Source organism: Meles meles, chromosome 21 (genome assembly GCF_922984935.1).
Source record: "Meles meles chromosome 21, mMelMel3.1 paternal haplotype, whole genome shotgun sequence".
NCBI classification, from domain to species: domain Eukaryota; kingdom Metazoa; phylum Chordata; class Mammalia; order Carnivora; family Mustelidae; genus Meles; species Meles meles.
Window position 1 is genome coordinate 6214851 of NC_060086.1, and position 18264 is coordinate 6233114.

Sequence of the window (18264 nt, forward strand, 5' to 3'; positions counted from 1 at the left end):
AAAGAAAAAAAATTGTAAAACTGACTCATATACCTACTGATCAGGTTTCAGAAGAAGACCACTATTGATCCTTATCTGCAAAATACTTTATATAATAAACAAATATTACGTACTTGAGAATTACATCCAAAGATTATTCTCTAGGGCATTAAATTATTGGTAACAAAAAGAAAGTACGAATACTAATAGGCAGGGACTACAATTTGCAACTGAGGACAATTCCCCTAATGCTTAGTGCTAACCACTGGAGAACCACACAAGCAAGACAGTATAGGGAACGGGAATATAAACACAGCTGCCAGTGGGATTATAGTATTCATGGGACAGATGGCAGCTGATATACACATCATCAAAACAACATTATTACTATAAACTTAAATACACAAACATGATCAAAGCTTTAAAAATTCTCAAAACGATCAGAAATAATGAAAATATTTAAATAGATTATACTATCATAAAGCTTAAAAGATTATAGTGGGGCGTGGAGGGGGGCCTGCAGTGTAGAAAAGATATACTTTTTTAAAAAGGGCTAAAATACGATTGAGAATTTAAATTAATGAATTAAGAAAAATATTTTATTTACCCACGATCTGCTCAATTTATCATGAATTGGATCTAACTTGATAATGGAAATTTAAATCGATCTAAGTTGATAATGGAAATTTAAATTTGGCACTTAAAGACACACATACACACACACACAAACACATCCCTACAGGGGCGCCTTGGTGGCTCAGTGGGTTAAAGCCTCTGCCTTCGGCTCAGGTCATGATCTCAGGGTCCTGGGATGGAGCCCTGCATCCAGCTCTCTGCTCCGCAGGGAGCCTGCTTCCCTTCCTCTCTCTCTCTGCCTGCCTCTCTGCCTACCTGTGATCTCTGTCAAATAAATAAAATCTAAAAAAAAAAAAAAAAAAAAGCCTACAGACATCCCCACCATTTTGTTCTCTTTCCATGTTTAAGAAGGGGCTGTATCACTGAGACAGTATGAAACCAGCAGGCACTGTAAGCTTAAACACAGATAACCAGTCCAACTATGTACGACCATAGGCAGAAACAGCCTACGGCAAATGTCTCTACTTCATCAGTTCCGTATCGAGTTAAATTTTCATCAGTCAGGGGTGCCTGGGTGGTTCAGTGGGTTAAAGCCTCTGTCTTCGGCTCAAGTCATGGTCTCGGGGTCCCCACATCGGGCTCTCTGCTCAGTGGGGAGCCCGCTTCCCCTTCTCTCTCTCTGCCTGCCTCTCTGCCTACTTGTGATCTCTGTCTGTCAAATAAATAAATAAATAAATCTTTTTTAAAAATTTTTCATCAGTTGGATGACCTCCCAATCGGAGGACCACAAAATGAACTAAGAACTCTGACAACTTGGTTCTATGGAAGGAATCAGAGACTGGTTTAACTCTGCAGCGTGCTTACACAAATTTCGTGCAGAGAAAGACTTGCTCTGAACACGCCAAATACTTATCAAGAAACTAACGGTTCATTTAAATAACAATCTTTGCAGCACCTGGGTGGCTCAGTCGTTAAGCCTCTGCCTTCCGCTCAGGGCATGACCCCAGGTCCTGGGATGGGGCCCTGCTTTGGGAAGCCCACTTCTCCCTCTCCCACTCCCCCTGCTTGTGTTCCCTCTCTCGCTGTCTCTGTCAAATAAATAAATAAAATCTTTAAAAAAAAAAAGAATAACCTTTAATCAATTGAAGATTTCTCTACCTCCTCTCCCAGGTGTGCCACTAATCCAAAGTAACACCAAACAAGGAACACGGGATAAACATTCACCATTTTTCTTAAACTCTTCAGTTTTTACCATTATATATTACAATGTCAGGGACATCCTGAGCATTCTGAAGTGTGTCTCTAGACATTTGAGAAAATCCTTTTAGTATAAATCCCATTCTGCTTTAGAAAATAAGACATTTGTTATCCGTAACTATTTAGGTCCAGTATTTACAAAATACAAAAGACAAAGATACAATACTTACAGTATTTTACAAAATCTTTCTGAAAATCCTTTCTGGTGTTAACAAAAGCACGTCCTCTCTCAGTTCCAACGACAAACACGTCTGTTTCATACACCGCAATGCAGGCAACTTCTGCCTTGGACTTGGCCAGTTCTTTACACTAAAATACAAAGAGCAAATGTGGTATTACATACAAATGTATCAATGTACTATGTATGGGGCGCCTGGGTGGCTCAGTGGGTTAAGCCTCTGCCGTCGGCTCAGGTCATGATCTCAGGATCCTGGGATCGAGCCCTGCATCGGGCTCCCTGCTCGGCAGGGAGCCTGCTTCCTCCTCTCTCTCTCTCTCTCTCTCTGCCTGCCTCTCTGCCTACCTGTGATCTCTCTGTCAAATAAATAAATAAAATCTTTTAAAAATAAAAAAATAAAAAAAGGTACTATGTATGATGAATGAATAAAAAATCATCACTTCAGGGGAGCCTGGGTGGCTCAATGGTTTAAAGCTGCTGCCTTCTGCTCAGGTCATGATCTCAGGATCCTGGGATCAAGTTCTACATCGGGCTCTCTGCTCAGCAAGGAGCCTGCTTCCCCCTCTCACTCTGCCTGCCTCTCTGCCTACTTGTGATCTCTCTGCCAAAAAAGAAAAAAAAAAAAAATCTTATCGTTTTAATGATCTTACAGTAACTGGAATCGGATGAAGTTCCTAGTTTCTGGCCTTAGATTATCACAGAAAAAGAGTCACCATTTTTTAAAGGTACCACTCCTTTATATAGTTTTGAATCCCAATGTTAAACAGGGGAAAACAGAATTTGTAAGATAAAAGGGCAGAAATCCCTTCTAATCCATTACAGGTCAAATCCCCATGAAACAGACTCAGACTTCCACCCAAGGCTCTACTGGAGAGCATAACCCCAAGAGCTATGAGGGGCGCAGGATTCCGCAGACAGAGAGCTGATGGCTGCTGTGGCTGCATCTGGGGAGCTCTGGAGCGGAGAGGGCCCTCCCAAAGAAAGGGGAGACCTTGGGCCAGGGAGCCTAGACCACTCACAGCAGCAGGAAGAATCAGGGCCATCAGGGCTAAAGGGAAGTCTGAAGCCAATTCAAAACATCCACTACATCATCCCACCTCCAGAGTATCTCTGTCTGAACGCACCATGGGAATCACGCTGCGGTGATTTTTTCTTTTAGTTAAGTATGGCTTCTACTAAGTATATTCTTATGAAATTAAAAGTTCTTAAAAATCTTAACTCTTATATAACATTCCATTTTCTTTCATTTGGTACTAACGTTATTGGCAGTGTTGGTGATTCTAATGACCACTCCTTAAAATAACACCAAAATAATCCGGTGACAAAATATTTGTGTGCAGAGTGTCAGAGATAGGAAACGAGTCAAAAAACTTTTGACTCCGAAAGTAAATACTTTCAAGGTTCTCAGAACCTACTGCAAACTGCTTTCTAAGAAGAGTCTATTAGCTCACACTCCCATCCGACCTTTTAGTGGAGCTAAACCAAAATATTCTTAACAAATGATACCGTGTAACTTTTTTCCAGGAACATTCTAAAAGGACATCTTAGTTTAATCAATAATCCACTCCGGGACACCTGGCTAGCTCATCTGGTAGAGCATGGCGACTCTTGATCTTGGGGTTGCTGAGTTTGAGCCCACTTTGGGTGTAGAGATTACTTAAAATAATGCCTTGGGTGCCTGGATGGCTCAGTTGGTTAAGCGACTGCCTTCAGCTCAGGTCATGATCCTGGAGTCCTGGGATTGAGTCCCACACTGGGCTCCCAGCTCCATGGGGAGTCTGCTTCTCCCTCTGACCTTCTCCTTGTTCACGCTCTCTCTCTCTCTCAAATAAATAAATGTTTAATAATAATAATAAAATCCTTAAAAATAGTAATAATAATAATCCACTGACTGGTTGGTACTAAAAATAAAGAGTATTGTACGTTAGTACAATACCGTTTCTGTAGAGTAACATACCGTTTACTTACTTTTCTATGTTAGTGATATGTTTCCCTATTGATACATAAAAGCAATTCACTAACTTTAGGCACTGAAAAGCTATTTATGGAATTAAATATATAATTATATATTTTTCCTTCTTTTTTCTAAGTTTGTGCTATTACTTTTTATACTCATCTAGAATTTTAACTAACACATTATAAAGGCTTGGAAGTTTGGGCAGTTTTCTTTTGCTTTTGTTGACTTCTGGCGGGGGGCAAACACCCCATGTGCTCAGTATCATCTGTTGCAAACTACAGCTTTCCTCTCATCGGTTTTTATTTACACAATAACCACCTTAAATAGAAATTATTTGCATAGGGGCGCCTGGGTGGCTCAGGTTAAGCCGCTGCCTTCAGCTCAGGTCATGATCCCAGGGTCCTGGGATCGAGTCCCACATCGGGCTCTCTGCTCAGCGGAGAGCCTGCTTCTTCCCCTCTCCCTCTCTCTCTGCCCACTTGTGATCTCTGTCTGTCAAATAAATAAATAAAATCTTTGAAAAAAAAAAAAGAAATTATTTGCATAATACTGCTCTAAAATGTTATCTTGAATAAGTAAGTTTACGCCTTCTGAGATGATTGGAATCTCTTTAAATATAGCAAAACCCTAATACAAAACTTCTGACCTACAGGTGGGGCCAACGATTGTGCAAGCGGGACGAATGCTGCACTATCAATCCATAACATGGCATTTATATGAGATACACTGTGGCTGCTCACCTGGAAGGAAGTGTTATTTCCTCTCTGTTGTAGGCCGGGTGTGACGGTACGTGCCTACTCACTATCCACACTTAGCTGGACACGCCTGTCACCACAGGCAGCATTAACGGAACAGCAGAGCCAGACTCATGTACTGCCCAAAGATTCGATCAAAGAAATCTATGGACCAAGGGAAAAGACGAAACTGACCTATACACTTGTAATTCTACTTCATAATTTACAACGAGGAACATGAGGAGAGATACTCTTTCTGCTGGTGAGGAAGACATAAAACCTAAGAATAAAGAAGTGACTTTGCCAAAGATAAGAAAATTAAAAAGACAGTCTAAGGAAGTGAATGGGTTCCATCTGACTGAGTTATTCCTTGTATAGAATAGTATTAAGGAAAACCATTTTAATAAACAGTAGGGGACCACCCAGGGGGCTCAGTCAGTTAAACATCTGGCTTAGGGCATGATCCCAGGGTCCTGGGATAGAGCCCTGTGTCCAGCTCCCTGCTCAGTGGGGAGTCTGCTTCTCCCTCTCCCTGTGTCCCCACCCCCTGCTCGTGCTCTCTCTCTGTCTGAAATTAATGAGTAAAATCTTTACAACAAAACAAAACAAAACAACAACAACAACAAAAAACAATCAAAAAAACCAGAGTAGGGACTCCTGGGTGGCTCAGGTGGTTTGACATCCACCTTCAGCTCAGGTCATGATCCGAGAGTCGTGGGATAGAGTCCCTAATCAGGCTCCTTGCTCAGTGGCAGCCAGCTTCTCCCTCTGCCTGCCACTCCCCACGTTTGTGCGCACGGGCACGCTCTCTTTCTCTCTCTGACAAAATAAAAATCTTAAAAAAAAAAAAAAAGTAGGATTTAACTTTTAAACTATTATTCAGAGGAGCCTGGATGTCTCAGTTGGTTAAATGTCTACCTTTGGCTCAGGTCATGATCCTGGGGTCCTGGGATTAGCCCCCTATTCAGCAGGGAGTCGGCTTAAGAGTCTTTCTCTCTCCTTCTGACGCTCCCCCTGCGTGCGCTCTCTCTCAAATAAATAAATAAAATCTTAAAAAAAAAAGGTAACAATATATAGCCACTAACTTTCTTTAAGGGAAGAATTTTTCAAAATTCTTAAGTAGTACAAAGAAGGAAAAAATGCCTGAAGGGGGACAGGTAACCAACCTGCAAACTCTGTCATCCAGACACCTGTGAGGGTCAATGCCATCTAACACGAGTCACACTTTGGACCAGAAATGCCAGCCCTCTCCTAGCTAGGACATGTTTAATTTCAATGGGTCAGAAAATACCTAAGTCTGACACTTGTAAGTCTATGAGCTAAAGTACCAGGTTTCCAGCTACACATCTATAAAAACATGATTAAGCAAACTACTCTTACTACCACCACAGTAAAACAAAAATAAAGCAAAAGGATACTTAACAGTCTACTATAATCACGTACACAATACAGCTTTCTTAAAGATGCAGAGCTAACACCACACACTTAGTAAGAGGTGGCGGGTAGGACAAGGGGGAGCGCAGGCACAATGCAGAACGTAAACCGTAAGTGTGCTCTTAGGGCTCAGAACTCTGCCAGTGCTCTTCACAGACACAACTGAACACCAGCACACACCAGCACACACCAGAATATGCCGGCTCCGCCGCAGTGTCCTCAGCGTTCCACATAAACTCAAAGCTACTGCTTGCGAAACAAGAAATTGCCTAAGATATTGATAGGTAAACAAGTGAAATTAAATGTAAAAGATTAAACATTTGGGTAAATTCAGATTGTTTGGAAACATGGTAATAAAATGATCTGAAAGGCTTAAATCCATAACTACTATTCAAGCAAAAAAACTCTTCTTATAAAACCAAAAAACATCTATGTTTCCAAAAAAATTCAATCTCACCCACAAGCCCAACGCCTGTCCGACTACAAACATTCCCTGACCCTAACGCCGTCTCACCATGGACTCCAGAGCGGACATAAGGAACGTCACCACCATCCTGCTCTCTGAGGACTCCTCGTCTTCAACGGGCAGGGTAGACATTGCTACTTGGGCCATGATCCCTAGGAAAGAAATAAGACAGTGAGTGGCAGAAATTTACAATGTCCTTGTACACAGATGTTCAGAGCTGCGACAGTCCTCCACAGACGCCTAACTTACAGTTTTCTTGCATAAGAGGGAAAAAAGCTCAGAAGCTGAGTATTCAATTTGTCAAAAACTCCCATCCTCTAAGGTATAAAATCTATCCCCTAAATTTCCAACTAAGTTCCATAAAATTAGGTCAGCATAACCCCGAAATAAATTGACGTCATTCACAACCAGTTAAAAGTCTCCCCAGTGAGGGATGACTGGGTGGCTCAGTTGGTTAAAGGATCAGCCTTTGGCTCTGGTCAAAACCCCGGGGTCCTGGGATCTAGCCCCATGTGGGGCTCTCTGCTGAGCAGGGAGCCTGCTTCTCTCTCTCCCCCAGCTCCTGTGCTCTCAGAAAAAAAAAAAAAAAAAAAAAAAATCTCCCATGTGAGAGTTAAGAGGTGAAGCACGGCACCGTCCAGGGATCACTCATCACAGTCCATCACAGGACACAGATGCAAAGTCCCCTTCCTCCCAGGCACACCTGCAGTGGGTAAGGCAGACAGAGGCTGCGTGAAGGGAATTTCTTTGTTCTTACCCAGAAGGACAAATAACATCTAAGAATGCTTTACAATACAGCATTATGATCCTCTTTAGAAAACCATTTCCGCTGCCTGGGTGTCAGAAAGGAGTCTCAGCTAACCCTCCGACACCATAAAAATGCAACACATAACGCTACACAGTAAGTGCTGGCAAGGATGTGGAGAAACTGGAGCCCTCGTGCACCACACACTCGGGCGTGTGAAATCGTGCATGCAGGGTGGGAATCAACTTGGCAGTTCCTAAAAAAATTAAACAGAATTACCATGACACAGAGATCCCACTTCTGGGTTTATACCCCAAACCGAAAGCAGGCACTCAGATATGACCACACCATGTTTACAAAAGCATTATTCACAACAGCCAAGAGGCAGAAACAACGCAGGTGTCCACCGTCACCTGAATGATGCCCAAAATGGGACACGTACATCCGATGGCATAGAATTCCTCCTTAAAGAAGAAAAAAGTTCTGGGGCGCCTGGGTGGCTCAGTGGATTAAGCCTCTGCCTGCGGCTCGGGTCATGATCTCAGGGTCCTGGGATTGATCCCCGCATCGGGCTCTCTGCTCAGCGGGGAGCCTGCTTCCTCCTCTCTCTCTGCCTACTTGTGATCTCTGTCAAAAAAATAAATAAAATCTTAAAAAAAAAAGAAGAAAAAAGTTCTGAAACATGCTATGATATAAACAGACCTCAAAAAGAGTATTCTAAGTGAAATGCGCCAGACACAACAAGACTAATACTATGACTCCACTCCCATGGGATACCTACATAACAGGCAAACTCACAGAGCCAGAGAGTAGAATGGTGGCCGCCAGGGCCGAGGAGGAGTGGGTAGTAGAGATTTACTGCTAATGTGCACAGAATTTTATTTGGATGATGAAGTTCTGGAACTAAATGATGCTGAGAGCTGCAGAGCAATATGAATGCATTAATGCCAGGGAGCTGGACATTTAAAAATGGTTAAAATGGTAATTTTGTTATGCATATCTTACAGAAATTTAAAATTGAAAAAAAGCAAAAATATACCACATAAAGACTCTAAGAAGCCAAAATCAAAAGCATTATTGTAAAGTTATTCATACCGGGGTGCCCGACTGGTTCAGCTGACTCTAGATTTCAGCTCAGATCATGATCTAAGGGTAGTGAGATCAAGCCCTGTGGAGGGCTTCATTCCTACTTAAGATTCTCTCTCCTCTCCCTCTGTGCCCCCCCCCCCGGCCTCCCACCCCAGTTCCTGGGCTCTCAAAAACAAAACAAAACAAAACACTGCTAATACTAAAAAAACTTTTTTCTAGGGACACCTGGCTGATTCAATCAGTAGGACATGCAATTCTGGATCTTGGGGTGGTGAGTTCAAGCCCCACGTTTGGCAGTGACCTTACTTTCAAAAAAAAAAAAAGTGACCTAGCTCCCACCATTTGTTACTGTGTGAGTTAACTACTAAGCTAAATTTGGGCATCAACAAGTAACAAATTGTGCATACTGTTAGAAAATAACACTTTACAATGAAACACAGTAACAAGGGGCACCTGGGTGGCTCAGTCATTAAGTGTCTACCTTCGGCTGGGGTCACGATCCTCAGGTCTTGGGATGGAGCCCTGCATCAGGCTCCCTGCTCAGCAGGAAGCCTGCTTCCCCCTCTCCTACGCCCCCTGCCTGTGTTCCCTCTCTGGCTCTATTTCTCTGTCAAATAAATAAAATCTTAAAAAAAAAGAAAAAGGAAGGAAGGAAGAAAATCAGTAACAAAAATAACTGATACTTATCCCTGAATCTGTGAACAAACAGAAGCAATTTTGTTTTCTAAAACAAGATCTCTAACCTGAATAGAGACAGACTCAGGAAGAACAGTATTCAGCAAGAGAACACTTAAAACATAGAAATTACTTTCCCTAACAGCCTAGGTCCCATTCTTTTCTCCTGGAAAAGAGTTCAAGTAAATTTATGTTAAAATGTGGCTGAGTCAAAATGAACTACAAAAGCGTATTATTTTGCCATAATCATAACATTCACTTAGGAATATACAGTCATTATTTCTGAAAGTTCATAGGATTTCTTACTCATCTCACTTTTCTCTCAGTTCTCCAGAAAGGGAAAAAGAGGTCGTGAAAAGGGGACATGTTCTCCTACTACAAATTCAATTTCGTGTCAAAGGTTATAGCCGTTCTTAGTGCCAGGACACAACATCGGGACAATTTTCCGCCTACTGCGATTTCTGCTTCTCACCTTAAACTGCCGGAAATCCGCCATGAGGTCATTTACGCTCAACGAGTATTTTAAGAAATGGGGAGCCAGACACCACACTGACAGGCCTGCAGGGGTGCCGCAGGCGATGAGAGGTCCTCCTGCCCTCCCAGAACTTCTCCGGAGGCACCGCAGCACTTATAAACGGGGAGGACCTTGGAGGTGACGAGGCCAGCAGGGCTTGATGGGGAAGGAGGTGCATTTTGTCTGGGGCTGTCTGCTCTTGGGAAGGTGTGCATTTGCACTACAACAGAAACTCTCTGAACTGTTCTCTGCCCGTCCCAAGAGGTCATTTCCCTGGGTAGTCTCGAATCAAGGCTCCTCAAGGAACACTCTCCCTGCACCCCTCCCCGGATAACCGCTGCCCTCCTCTTCTCTTTCCCTGAAAGGAACTGCCATCACGCAGAGGCACTGACGACGCACACCAAGGCCACACGCCAGGCCGGGCTGCTGACACAAGCTACGGAGCTTGAGGCATGACAGGCACTGGCAGACTAGGCCGTGGGTCCCCAGACCCCGAAGCACGAAATCAACCACTTGCTTCCAAGTCCCCCTTCACCTCCGACCTTTTGTAAGCCCCCTGGTTTTAAACAGCAGTTAGACCAAAAAAAGAAAGAAAAAAGAGGAAGAAGAAAGAGCTATTCATTACACCCATCATGGTTTATTATCTACTTCATCCAACAACCCTGTGAGGGAGGACAGAGTACAAGCACAGAAGCGGAACAGAAGTATATTCGCAGAACCTAGAAGACAGAACTTCGCAGGAGCTAGTGCTCTCATAAAACACTGGCGCAGAACCCCTGGACTCTTTTTCTGGCTTATTTTAAACAGGGTGTGTGTGTGTGTGTGTGTGTGTGTATGTGTGAGAGAGAGAGAGAGAGAGAGAGAGGGACGAGAAATGAACAAGAAAATCACCACTGAAAGCAACTAAAATGGGACAGTTAGCTCTGTACTCAAGGAAGGCTAATAGGCAGATTTCTATTTCTAAACATCATTTGGGACATACTTTGGAACAAAAAGGAAAAAGAACAAAATGATTATGCACTCCGTAAGACAGTAAACACACACACACACACACACACACACACACGAACGAAAGAAAAGAAAAATTACTTTAAATGTGAGACCTATGATGAAGGCACATTCTTTCCGGTATCTGGGAATACCACCTCACTGGGATCACCATAATCCAAGTTCAGGGGGTCAGGCTGCTTGGGCCACCCAGATGTGAACCCAGACCACAAACAGGGATGGAGATTATCTTACTCATCCCTCATCCATTTGGGGGTCTCATCTCACTGGGGGGGGATGCCTATTTGACCCTTAGTTTTGTGCAGGTTCGGGCCTTCCATTTCTGAGCCTCTCATCACATAAGACGGTGTAATTAGTAGGTACCTTCAGGACAAAAGTGATTTTCACTTGTATTATCTGAGTTCCCACTCTCTCCTATTAGCCTTTCTGTATTAGCCCTTCCAAGTTCCCATCTCGTCAACTTTTTGTTATTTCTACCAGCTTTACTTTGTCATTTTAGAACTTTCTTATTAGTTCCACCCACCCTGGGAACCACATCTTATATTTATTCTGAAGACTAATCTATGAATTCGCCAGAACTATCTCAGACCATAAGGTTACAAATTCCTATTTCCAACCATCCCAAGAAAGGAATTTTTAATGTCTAAGTTAATTATGCAGCTGAAAGGACCAACAACTAGATCACAAGACGTCATTAAAACTCTTTCTATCCCACAGAGAGTCTTCACTTCTGGAGCGAATGGGTTTCTCTCCTAAAACAGAGGTGACAGTCACAGGCATCTTTAGCCTCACCGCACACCCATACTGTGACCCTAGAGGCAACAGACTACCATTATCTTCCCACTACGACATGCAGAAGAGTTCTGGGGGCTTCTCTCGCGAGCCTGGTGTAACTACAGGGGCTACACGGAACAAGATTATCCGGGGTTCCCCGCACCTGGCATTCTAGCGAGGACCACACGGAACATGAAAGCAGGCAGTTACTGAGACGGCAAAGCAGGGGGACACCTGGGTGGTCAGTCCGAACAGCATGCGACTCTTGATCCCAGGGCTATGAGTTCAAGCCCCACGTTGGGTATGGAGCCTACTAAAAAGAAAGCAGAGCAGGACACTGGCACCAGGGGAGAAGGAAGAGGGAGCGGAGCCTAAGTGTGCCTCGCATGCAAAAAATAGCAGCAACCTTAGTCTGCTGGACCGTCTTTCCTGTTTTTTCAGATTACTCAATTTGTCCATTCTGAATGTTTTCTGACGAGATCGGGCGCGTTCAGGGTGGTATGGCCGTAGACCATTCTGAATGTTTTCTGACCTCTGATTGGACTTCAAGTCTCCCTTAGAACTTTCGGAGATGACCATCACTGGACTGTTACCGTTTCCTGCATCTCCCATCCCGGGCAGCTACTGGTTAATGGATGGGAAACCTTTCTGATGTATCTGAAACCAGACTCCAGCCAGTCTTACCAATCTTCTTGGATTTCTTGTTGGAGATCCATTTCAAGGATTAGGTTTATCTGGGTCCTTACTGTTTTGATCTTTCTATCTCAAAATAAGCCAACAACCAATTCCATATAAATTTTCATTTGACCATACTGCTTTTAATTAACTGATCCTTGGGGCGCCTGGGTGGCTCAGTGAGTTAAAGCCTCTGCCTTCGGCTCAGGTCATAATCTCAGGGTCCTGGGATCGAGCCCCGCATCGGGCTCCCTGCTCAGTGGGGAGCCTGCTTCCTCCTCTCTCTCTCTGCCTGCCTCTCTGCCTACTTGTGATCTCTGTCTGTCAAATAAATAAATAAAATTTAAAAAAAAATGATGAGCACAAACAGAACAGTTAACATTCCTCATCCAAGAAGTCACACATTTTGTCCTAACAGGGTGCCTATAATAATAGCTGGAAAGGCTCTAATGGTTCCATCAGCTGACTTTACCCTGAACAAGTTTCGGTCGCATTAAAACCAATTTGGGTCATCAGATAATGCCATATGCCCCCAGTCTTCTAGGCTGCCGAAACCCTTCTACCTCTGAAACTGATGGCACTTAACACCTCCGTGTCGTCCCCATAGTCACTAAGGGGTAGAAGCTGAAGACTCGGTTTCTCGGGAAACATTCCATCCCTAAATTTCAGGTACACATACTACAGTCAGTCAGTTCGGACCGCAAACACAGAGCTTGTGTCTTCAATCTCCTTCAACGGGCTCCATTCGCTCAATTACGTCTGCTTCGTAGCTGCTACAGAAGACCTGTTTCAGGTCACTCACTGCCCCTATTCATTTGGCTTCTAAAGGACACCAAAGACATTAACTTGGTTTGTTTATTACCAAAGTGGGGCATTTGCCTGACACATTTTACAGAGCAGAATCTTTTTTTTTTTTTTTTTTTTTTTTAACGTAAGAAGCTTCTACCTCGGAAAAACAAGGTAAACTGCTTGGGATTACAGAATTATTAAGTAGACTATAACAGAGATCTGACTGATCTTAATACTCCACGTTCTTTAAAACCATACCATCTACTGTAAAATTTATTTTTTTAAAAAGACTATTTATTTATTTGAAAAAGGGAGCACAAATGGGGGAGAATAGGCAGAGAGAGAAGCAGGCCCTCCCCACCCCCAAGCAAGGAGCCTGATGTGGGAACCAATCCCAGGTTCCTGATGGTGACCTGAGCCACCCAGGCACCCAAATTTAATCAGATTGCTAATGTTTCCCAAATTCCACTATTCACAATATTTAAATTCCAGAAAAACACTTCGATTTAGACAAAAACTATAATGGATTTTTAGGTCCATGCACTAACCTTCATTCTAAAAAATAAAAATCACCAGCCTCAAGAGAAAAAAAAATCCTTAACTCTAAAAAAGAGAGTTTTGGGGCTGGGAGGGATGGAGTGGCTGGGTGGTGGACTCTGGGGAGGGTACGTGCTATGGTGAGTGCTGTGAACTGTGTAAGCCTGACCATTCACAGACCTGCACCCCCGAAACAAGTAACACATTATATGTTAACAAAAGTAATTAACTCAAAAATAAAAAAGAGAGGGGTGCCTGGGTGGCTCAGTGGTTTAGGCCACTGCCTTCGGCTCAGGTCATGATCTCAGGGTCCTGGGATCGAGTCCCGCATCGGGCTCTCTGCTCGGCAGGGAGCCTGCTTCCCTCTCACTCTCTCTGCTTGCCTCTCTGCCTACTTGTGATCTCTCTCTGTCAAATAAATAAATAAAATCTTTTAAAAAAAATAAAAATAAAAAATAAAAAAGAGAGTTTCATTATCTCCAAAGTATTACCAAACATAACACTTATTAACAAAGTGAAGTGTGCCACACACCAAGTGGTCAAAGTTAACCTAGTCGGGGACAAACAGACAGCACGTCCCACCCAACAGACTGTACCGAGAACACTGTGATACTCCTGCCTAAATATGTCGGACAAACCCAAGCTGAGGGACAGTCTGTAAAATGACTACATCTTCAAAAACGTCAAGGGCACCGATTTCAAAGGCCAAAGAACTGTTCTAAAGTGAGGTGTATTAGAAGAACAAGACAAATGAGTGAAAACGTGATCCCTGGATTAGACAGAGCCTTTTGCTCTAAAGAGACATCTGGCAGGGCTGCCCTGGTTGTGAGCCTGGGTCCTGGGGTCCAGCCCCACATCGGGCTCCCTGCTCAGTGGGACGTCCGCCTCTCCCTCTCCTCGCTCTCCTTCTGCCTCCCCTTCTCAGGCTCTCTCGCTCTCAAAGAAATAAATAAAATCTTTAAAAAAAAAAAAAAAAGTGACATCTGGCAAAACCTGAATGGGGTTTTTGTGTAAAGGATATATGGGAAACTTTTGTTTGCTGTCAGTTTCAGAGTGTCCCACATAATGTTTAAAGCACTAAGTACATATAAGCTAATCAAAATTTTTCTACTTTTGCCTTATCTCATGGGTGTTGAAGTCTTGCTGCCTTTTTTTTTTTTTTTAAAATTTTATTTATTCATTCAACACAGAGAGAGAGATCACGAGTAGGCAGAGGCAGGCAGAGAGAGAGGGAAGCAGGCTCCCTGCTGTGCAGAGAGCCGGATGTGGGGCTCGATCCCAGGACCCTGAGATCATGACCTGAGCTGAAGGCAGCAGAGGCTTAACCCACTGAGCCACCCAGGCACCACAAACCTGGGGCTTTTAATTTGGACAGTATTTGTTACTGCCCCTGTGTCTCTGCACTTGACTGGGGGAGGAATCCTGCCACTCTGGCACTAACACAGCGCCTGGCACGTAGCAAGCACTCAACAACGAATCCTAAACTTCTGGTGGATGTTCCCCCCATGCTTGAACTCAGCCACAAGGAAGGCTCTCAGATAGTAGCCCGCTGGCTAAAATGCCTAAGTCAGAAAGTGTGATCAATAATTTGATCCCACGGAACTGTCTGCGTCACTCAATCATAAGCATCTGCCTTTGGCTCAAGTCATGAGGGTCATGGGATCGAGCCCCATACTGGGCTCCGTGCTCACCGGGAAACCTGCTTCTCCCTCTTCCACTCCCCATGCTTGTGCTCCCTCTCTTTTTTTATTTTAGAAATAAAATTAGAAATCCCTAAGATGAACCACTGCTCAAGATGGATTTTTAAGTCAAGGTTTTTAAGTTTTGATGGCTGGCTCTGCTTACATTTTAAGATGTTTAATTCTTCATTTCTACCTGCTGCAATAAAGCTGGTAATCACGTCAGTAAAACCCAAGCGCTCTCAAAAAGAAACAGAATACATTTGGAAAGTTAAGATTTGAAATGACCTGTAACGGTTGTATTTATGCCTAAAACTTTACACCCTTCTCCACCCATTTTTTTTTTTTAAAGATTTTATTTATTTATTTGACAGAGAGAGAGAGATCACAAGTAGGCAGAGAGGCAGGCAGAGAGAGAGGAAGGGAAGCAGGCTCCCTGCGGAGCAGAGAGCCCCATGCGGGGCTCGATCCCAGGACCCCGAGATCATGACCTGAGCCGAAGGCAGCGGCTTAATCCACTGAGCCACCCAGGCGCCCCTCCACCACATTTTAAAAAACATGTTGAGATACCTAACAAAAATAGCTACATTTTCTTTTTTAAAAAAAGACAGGTGAAAGGAAGAATTACAAAATAAAATGAAGCCAGGGAAAGAGGATCTGCCCAGTTGCTGATCCCAAGTTCAGTCCTGAGTCCCACAAGTAGCCAAAGCAATGTCCTTGAAAAACAACCAAAAAAGCACCTTATCAGCTGTTCAGGAAGATCGGCAACTTTTCTTGGCACCAGAGTTTAAGAGAAAATGTCTGCAAATGCACAGATTATCCTTTTAAATTGACAGTCCAGAACTGGCTCTACCAATACACTAAGAATGTATTCCTTTGACCTTATTACAAATTTAAAAATTATTTGAGAACAAGAATTATTCAGGGCTGGGAAAGCTGGATCAGTGTTCTTTTTCTAACTCTGCATGAATGGGAAGAGGAAATGAAAACCAAATAACTATGACCTACAAAGTCCCGTCTTTATTTTTGCTCAATGCACTGTTCACAGATGGCAGGCAACAGGGCAAAGCTATCATGAACGCCAAGTCTGGAGTCAGACCGAAGTTCTGAACTCAAGTTCTAGCTCAGTACTAGGTATGACTGACCCTGGGATTCTTCAACCCCAAACCTCCTACTCTGGAAAATGACAACAGTGTGTGCACTTACCTCACAAAGTTATCAGACTGTAAGTTAAGTACCTGCTGGTGTTTCACACAAGCATTCAGTAAATTAACCATTTAAAAATTTAAATTTCAGGGGCACCTGGGTGGCTCAGTGGGTTAAAGCCTCTGCCTTTGGCTCAGGTCATGATCCCAGGGTCCTGGCATCGAGCCCCGCATCGGGCTCTCTGCTTAGCAGGGAGCCTGCTTCCTCCCCTCTCTCTCTCTGCCTGCCTCTCTGCCTACTTGTGATCTCTGTCTCTCAAATAAATAAATCAAATCATAAAAAAAAAAAAAAAATTTAAATTTCAGGATGCCTGGGTGAAGCCTCTGCCTTCGGCTCGGGTCATGATCTCAGGGTCCTGGGATCCAACTCCCCCATCAGGCTCTCTGCTCGGTGGGGAGCCTGCTCCCCCCACCCACTTGTCTCTCTGCCTACTTGTGACCTCTCTGTCAAATAACTTAGTAAAAAAATTTTTTTTAATTTAAATTTCACTCAAATAGTTACTTTCCAAACACATATGTACCTATTTATTTGCATATAAACTCTCCAAACCTAACTCTGATAAAATGAAGATTTCCCAAGTAGTTGCTTTAATTACCACTAAATAAAATAACCTATTGTCTGATGGGGCAGGAAAACTAATGAGAAAAGTGTCAAAATAAACCACTGCTGTTTTCCCCATTTATCTTCCCCAACTTTATTGGGGAATACTCTCTCTCTCAAATAAATAAATAAATCTTAAAAAAATAAATACACCATGCATGTATTTAGATCAAATGTGGTCCTCAAAAATTGTTTTAGATTTAATTTTAAAGTCACCTTACCCCAAATATCTAAAACAAAGAACCTAGAGTAAACTTACCCACTCAACTGAAGAGTCTTTACCCTAAAGCTCTCAACAACATAATCTGCCCAGACCAGTATCCTTCAAGACATAGGTTGTGTCCTGAGGCTTCGCAGAACACACCCAGACGGCCCTCAACATGTTGGGTGAGTAAGTACTGCTCCAAAGCATAAGGGACTCCTTCCCCAAAGCTTAAATACAGACGATGAACAGTCAACAGCTCAGCCACTCATTCTGCTGGTGTTAAGAAAACTGTTCTGGGGCACTTAGGGGGTTTAGTCGGTTGAGCATCTGCCTTCGACTCAGGTCATGATCTCAGGGCTGGGATGGAGCCCTAAGTCAGGCTCCCTGCTGAGATGGGCAGCCTGCTTCTCCCTCTCCCTCTGCCCCTTCCCCCTGCTTGCTCATACTCATGCTCTCTCTCTCTCTCAAATAAACACATCTTTAAAGAAATTTTTTTAAACTATTTTTTAAAAATGGGTTCTTAAATACCATTATTAAAAAAAAATTCTTCCTACATATAAGGCTATAAATAAAGGGAAAACTATGAAATAAGGAGACTCAAAAAGTGAATATCTAGTCAAGTGATTACCCCACTATTTCACATCATACCCTAGAAAAAGTATTCTAAAAGCTTTGCAGAAGCAATCGACATGATAAAAATAATTTTTTTAAAGTAGGCTCCATACCCAGTGTGGAGCCCAAAGCAGAGCGTGAACTCATGAGCCTGAGGTTCAAGACTTGAGCTGAGATCGACAGACGGACATCTGACCAACTGAGCCACCCAGGCCCCAGAAAATAGTTTTTAACTTACTGTAAAAAATACTGAGCTACGGACTACGTATGCAAATGGAATTCGAACTCGACAGCTATTCCCAACAGGGCAAGACCCACAGGATCAGCAATCTTCACACGCTCTGCCTAACCAGGGCTCCCTCTAACCGAACACCTAAACAGGATCCAACGCTTCACTCCTCTCTGCTTCTACAATGATACTATAATGTAATCAATACGGTAGTTTCAAAAACTTGTTTCTTTGGCCACACTATAAAAAAACGTCAAGAATCCAAAAACCACTGTAAGGATTTAAAAAGGAAGGACAGAGGCACCTGGGTGGCTCCATCCGTTAAGCATCTGTCTTTGGCTCAGGT

At 43.2% G+C, this 18264-nt stretch overlaps 1 protein-coding gene across 10 annotated transcripts in view; it reads right to left on the reverse strand.

The window, feature by feature from the left end:
• The window catches only part of GTF2I (general transcription factor IIi), a 103934-nt gene that overhangs the window by 77237 nt on the left and 8433 nt on the right, over positions 1 to 18264 (reverse strand). For all 10 annotated transcript variants that reach the window (XM_045993409.1, XM_045993406.1, XM_045993402.1 and 7 more), the window contains exons 2-3: positions 6630 to 6733; positions 1983 to 2121 (exon numbers count right to left, since the gene is read on the reverse strand). In XM_045993409.1, coding sequence (XP_045849365.1) covers positions 1983 to 2121; positions 6630 to 6728 — 238 coding nt within the window. In that variant the 5' untranslated portion in view covers positions 6729 to 6733. The remainder of the gene's footprint in view (positions 1 to 1982; positions 2122 to 6629; positions 6734 to 18264) is intronic.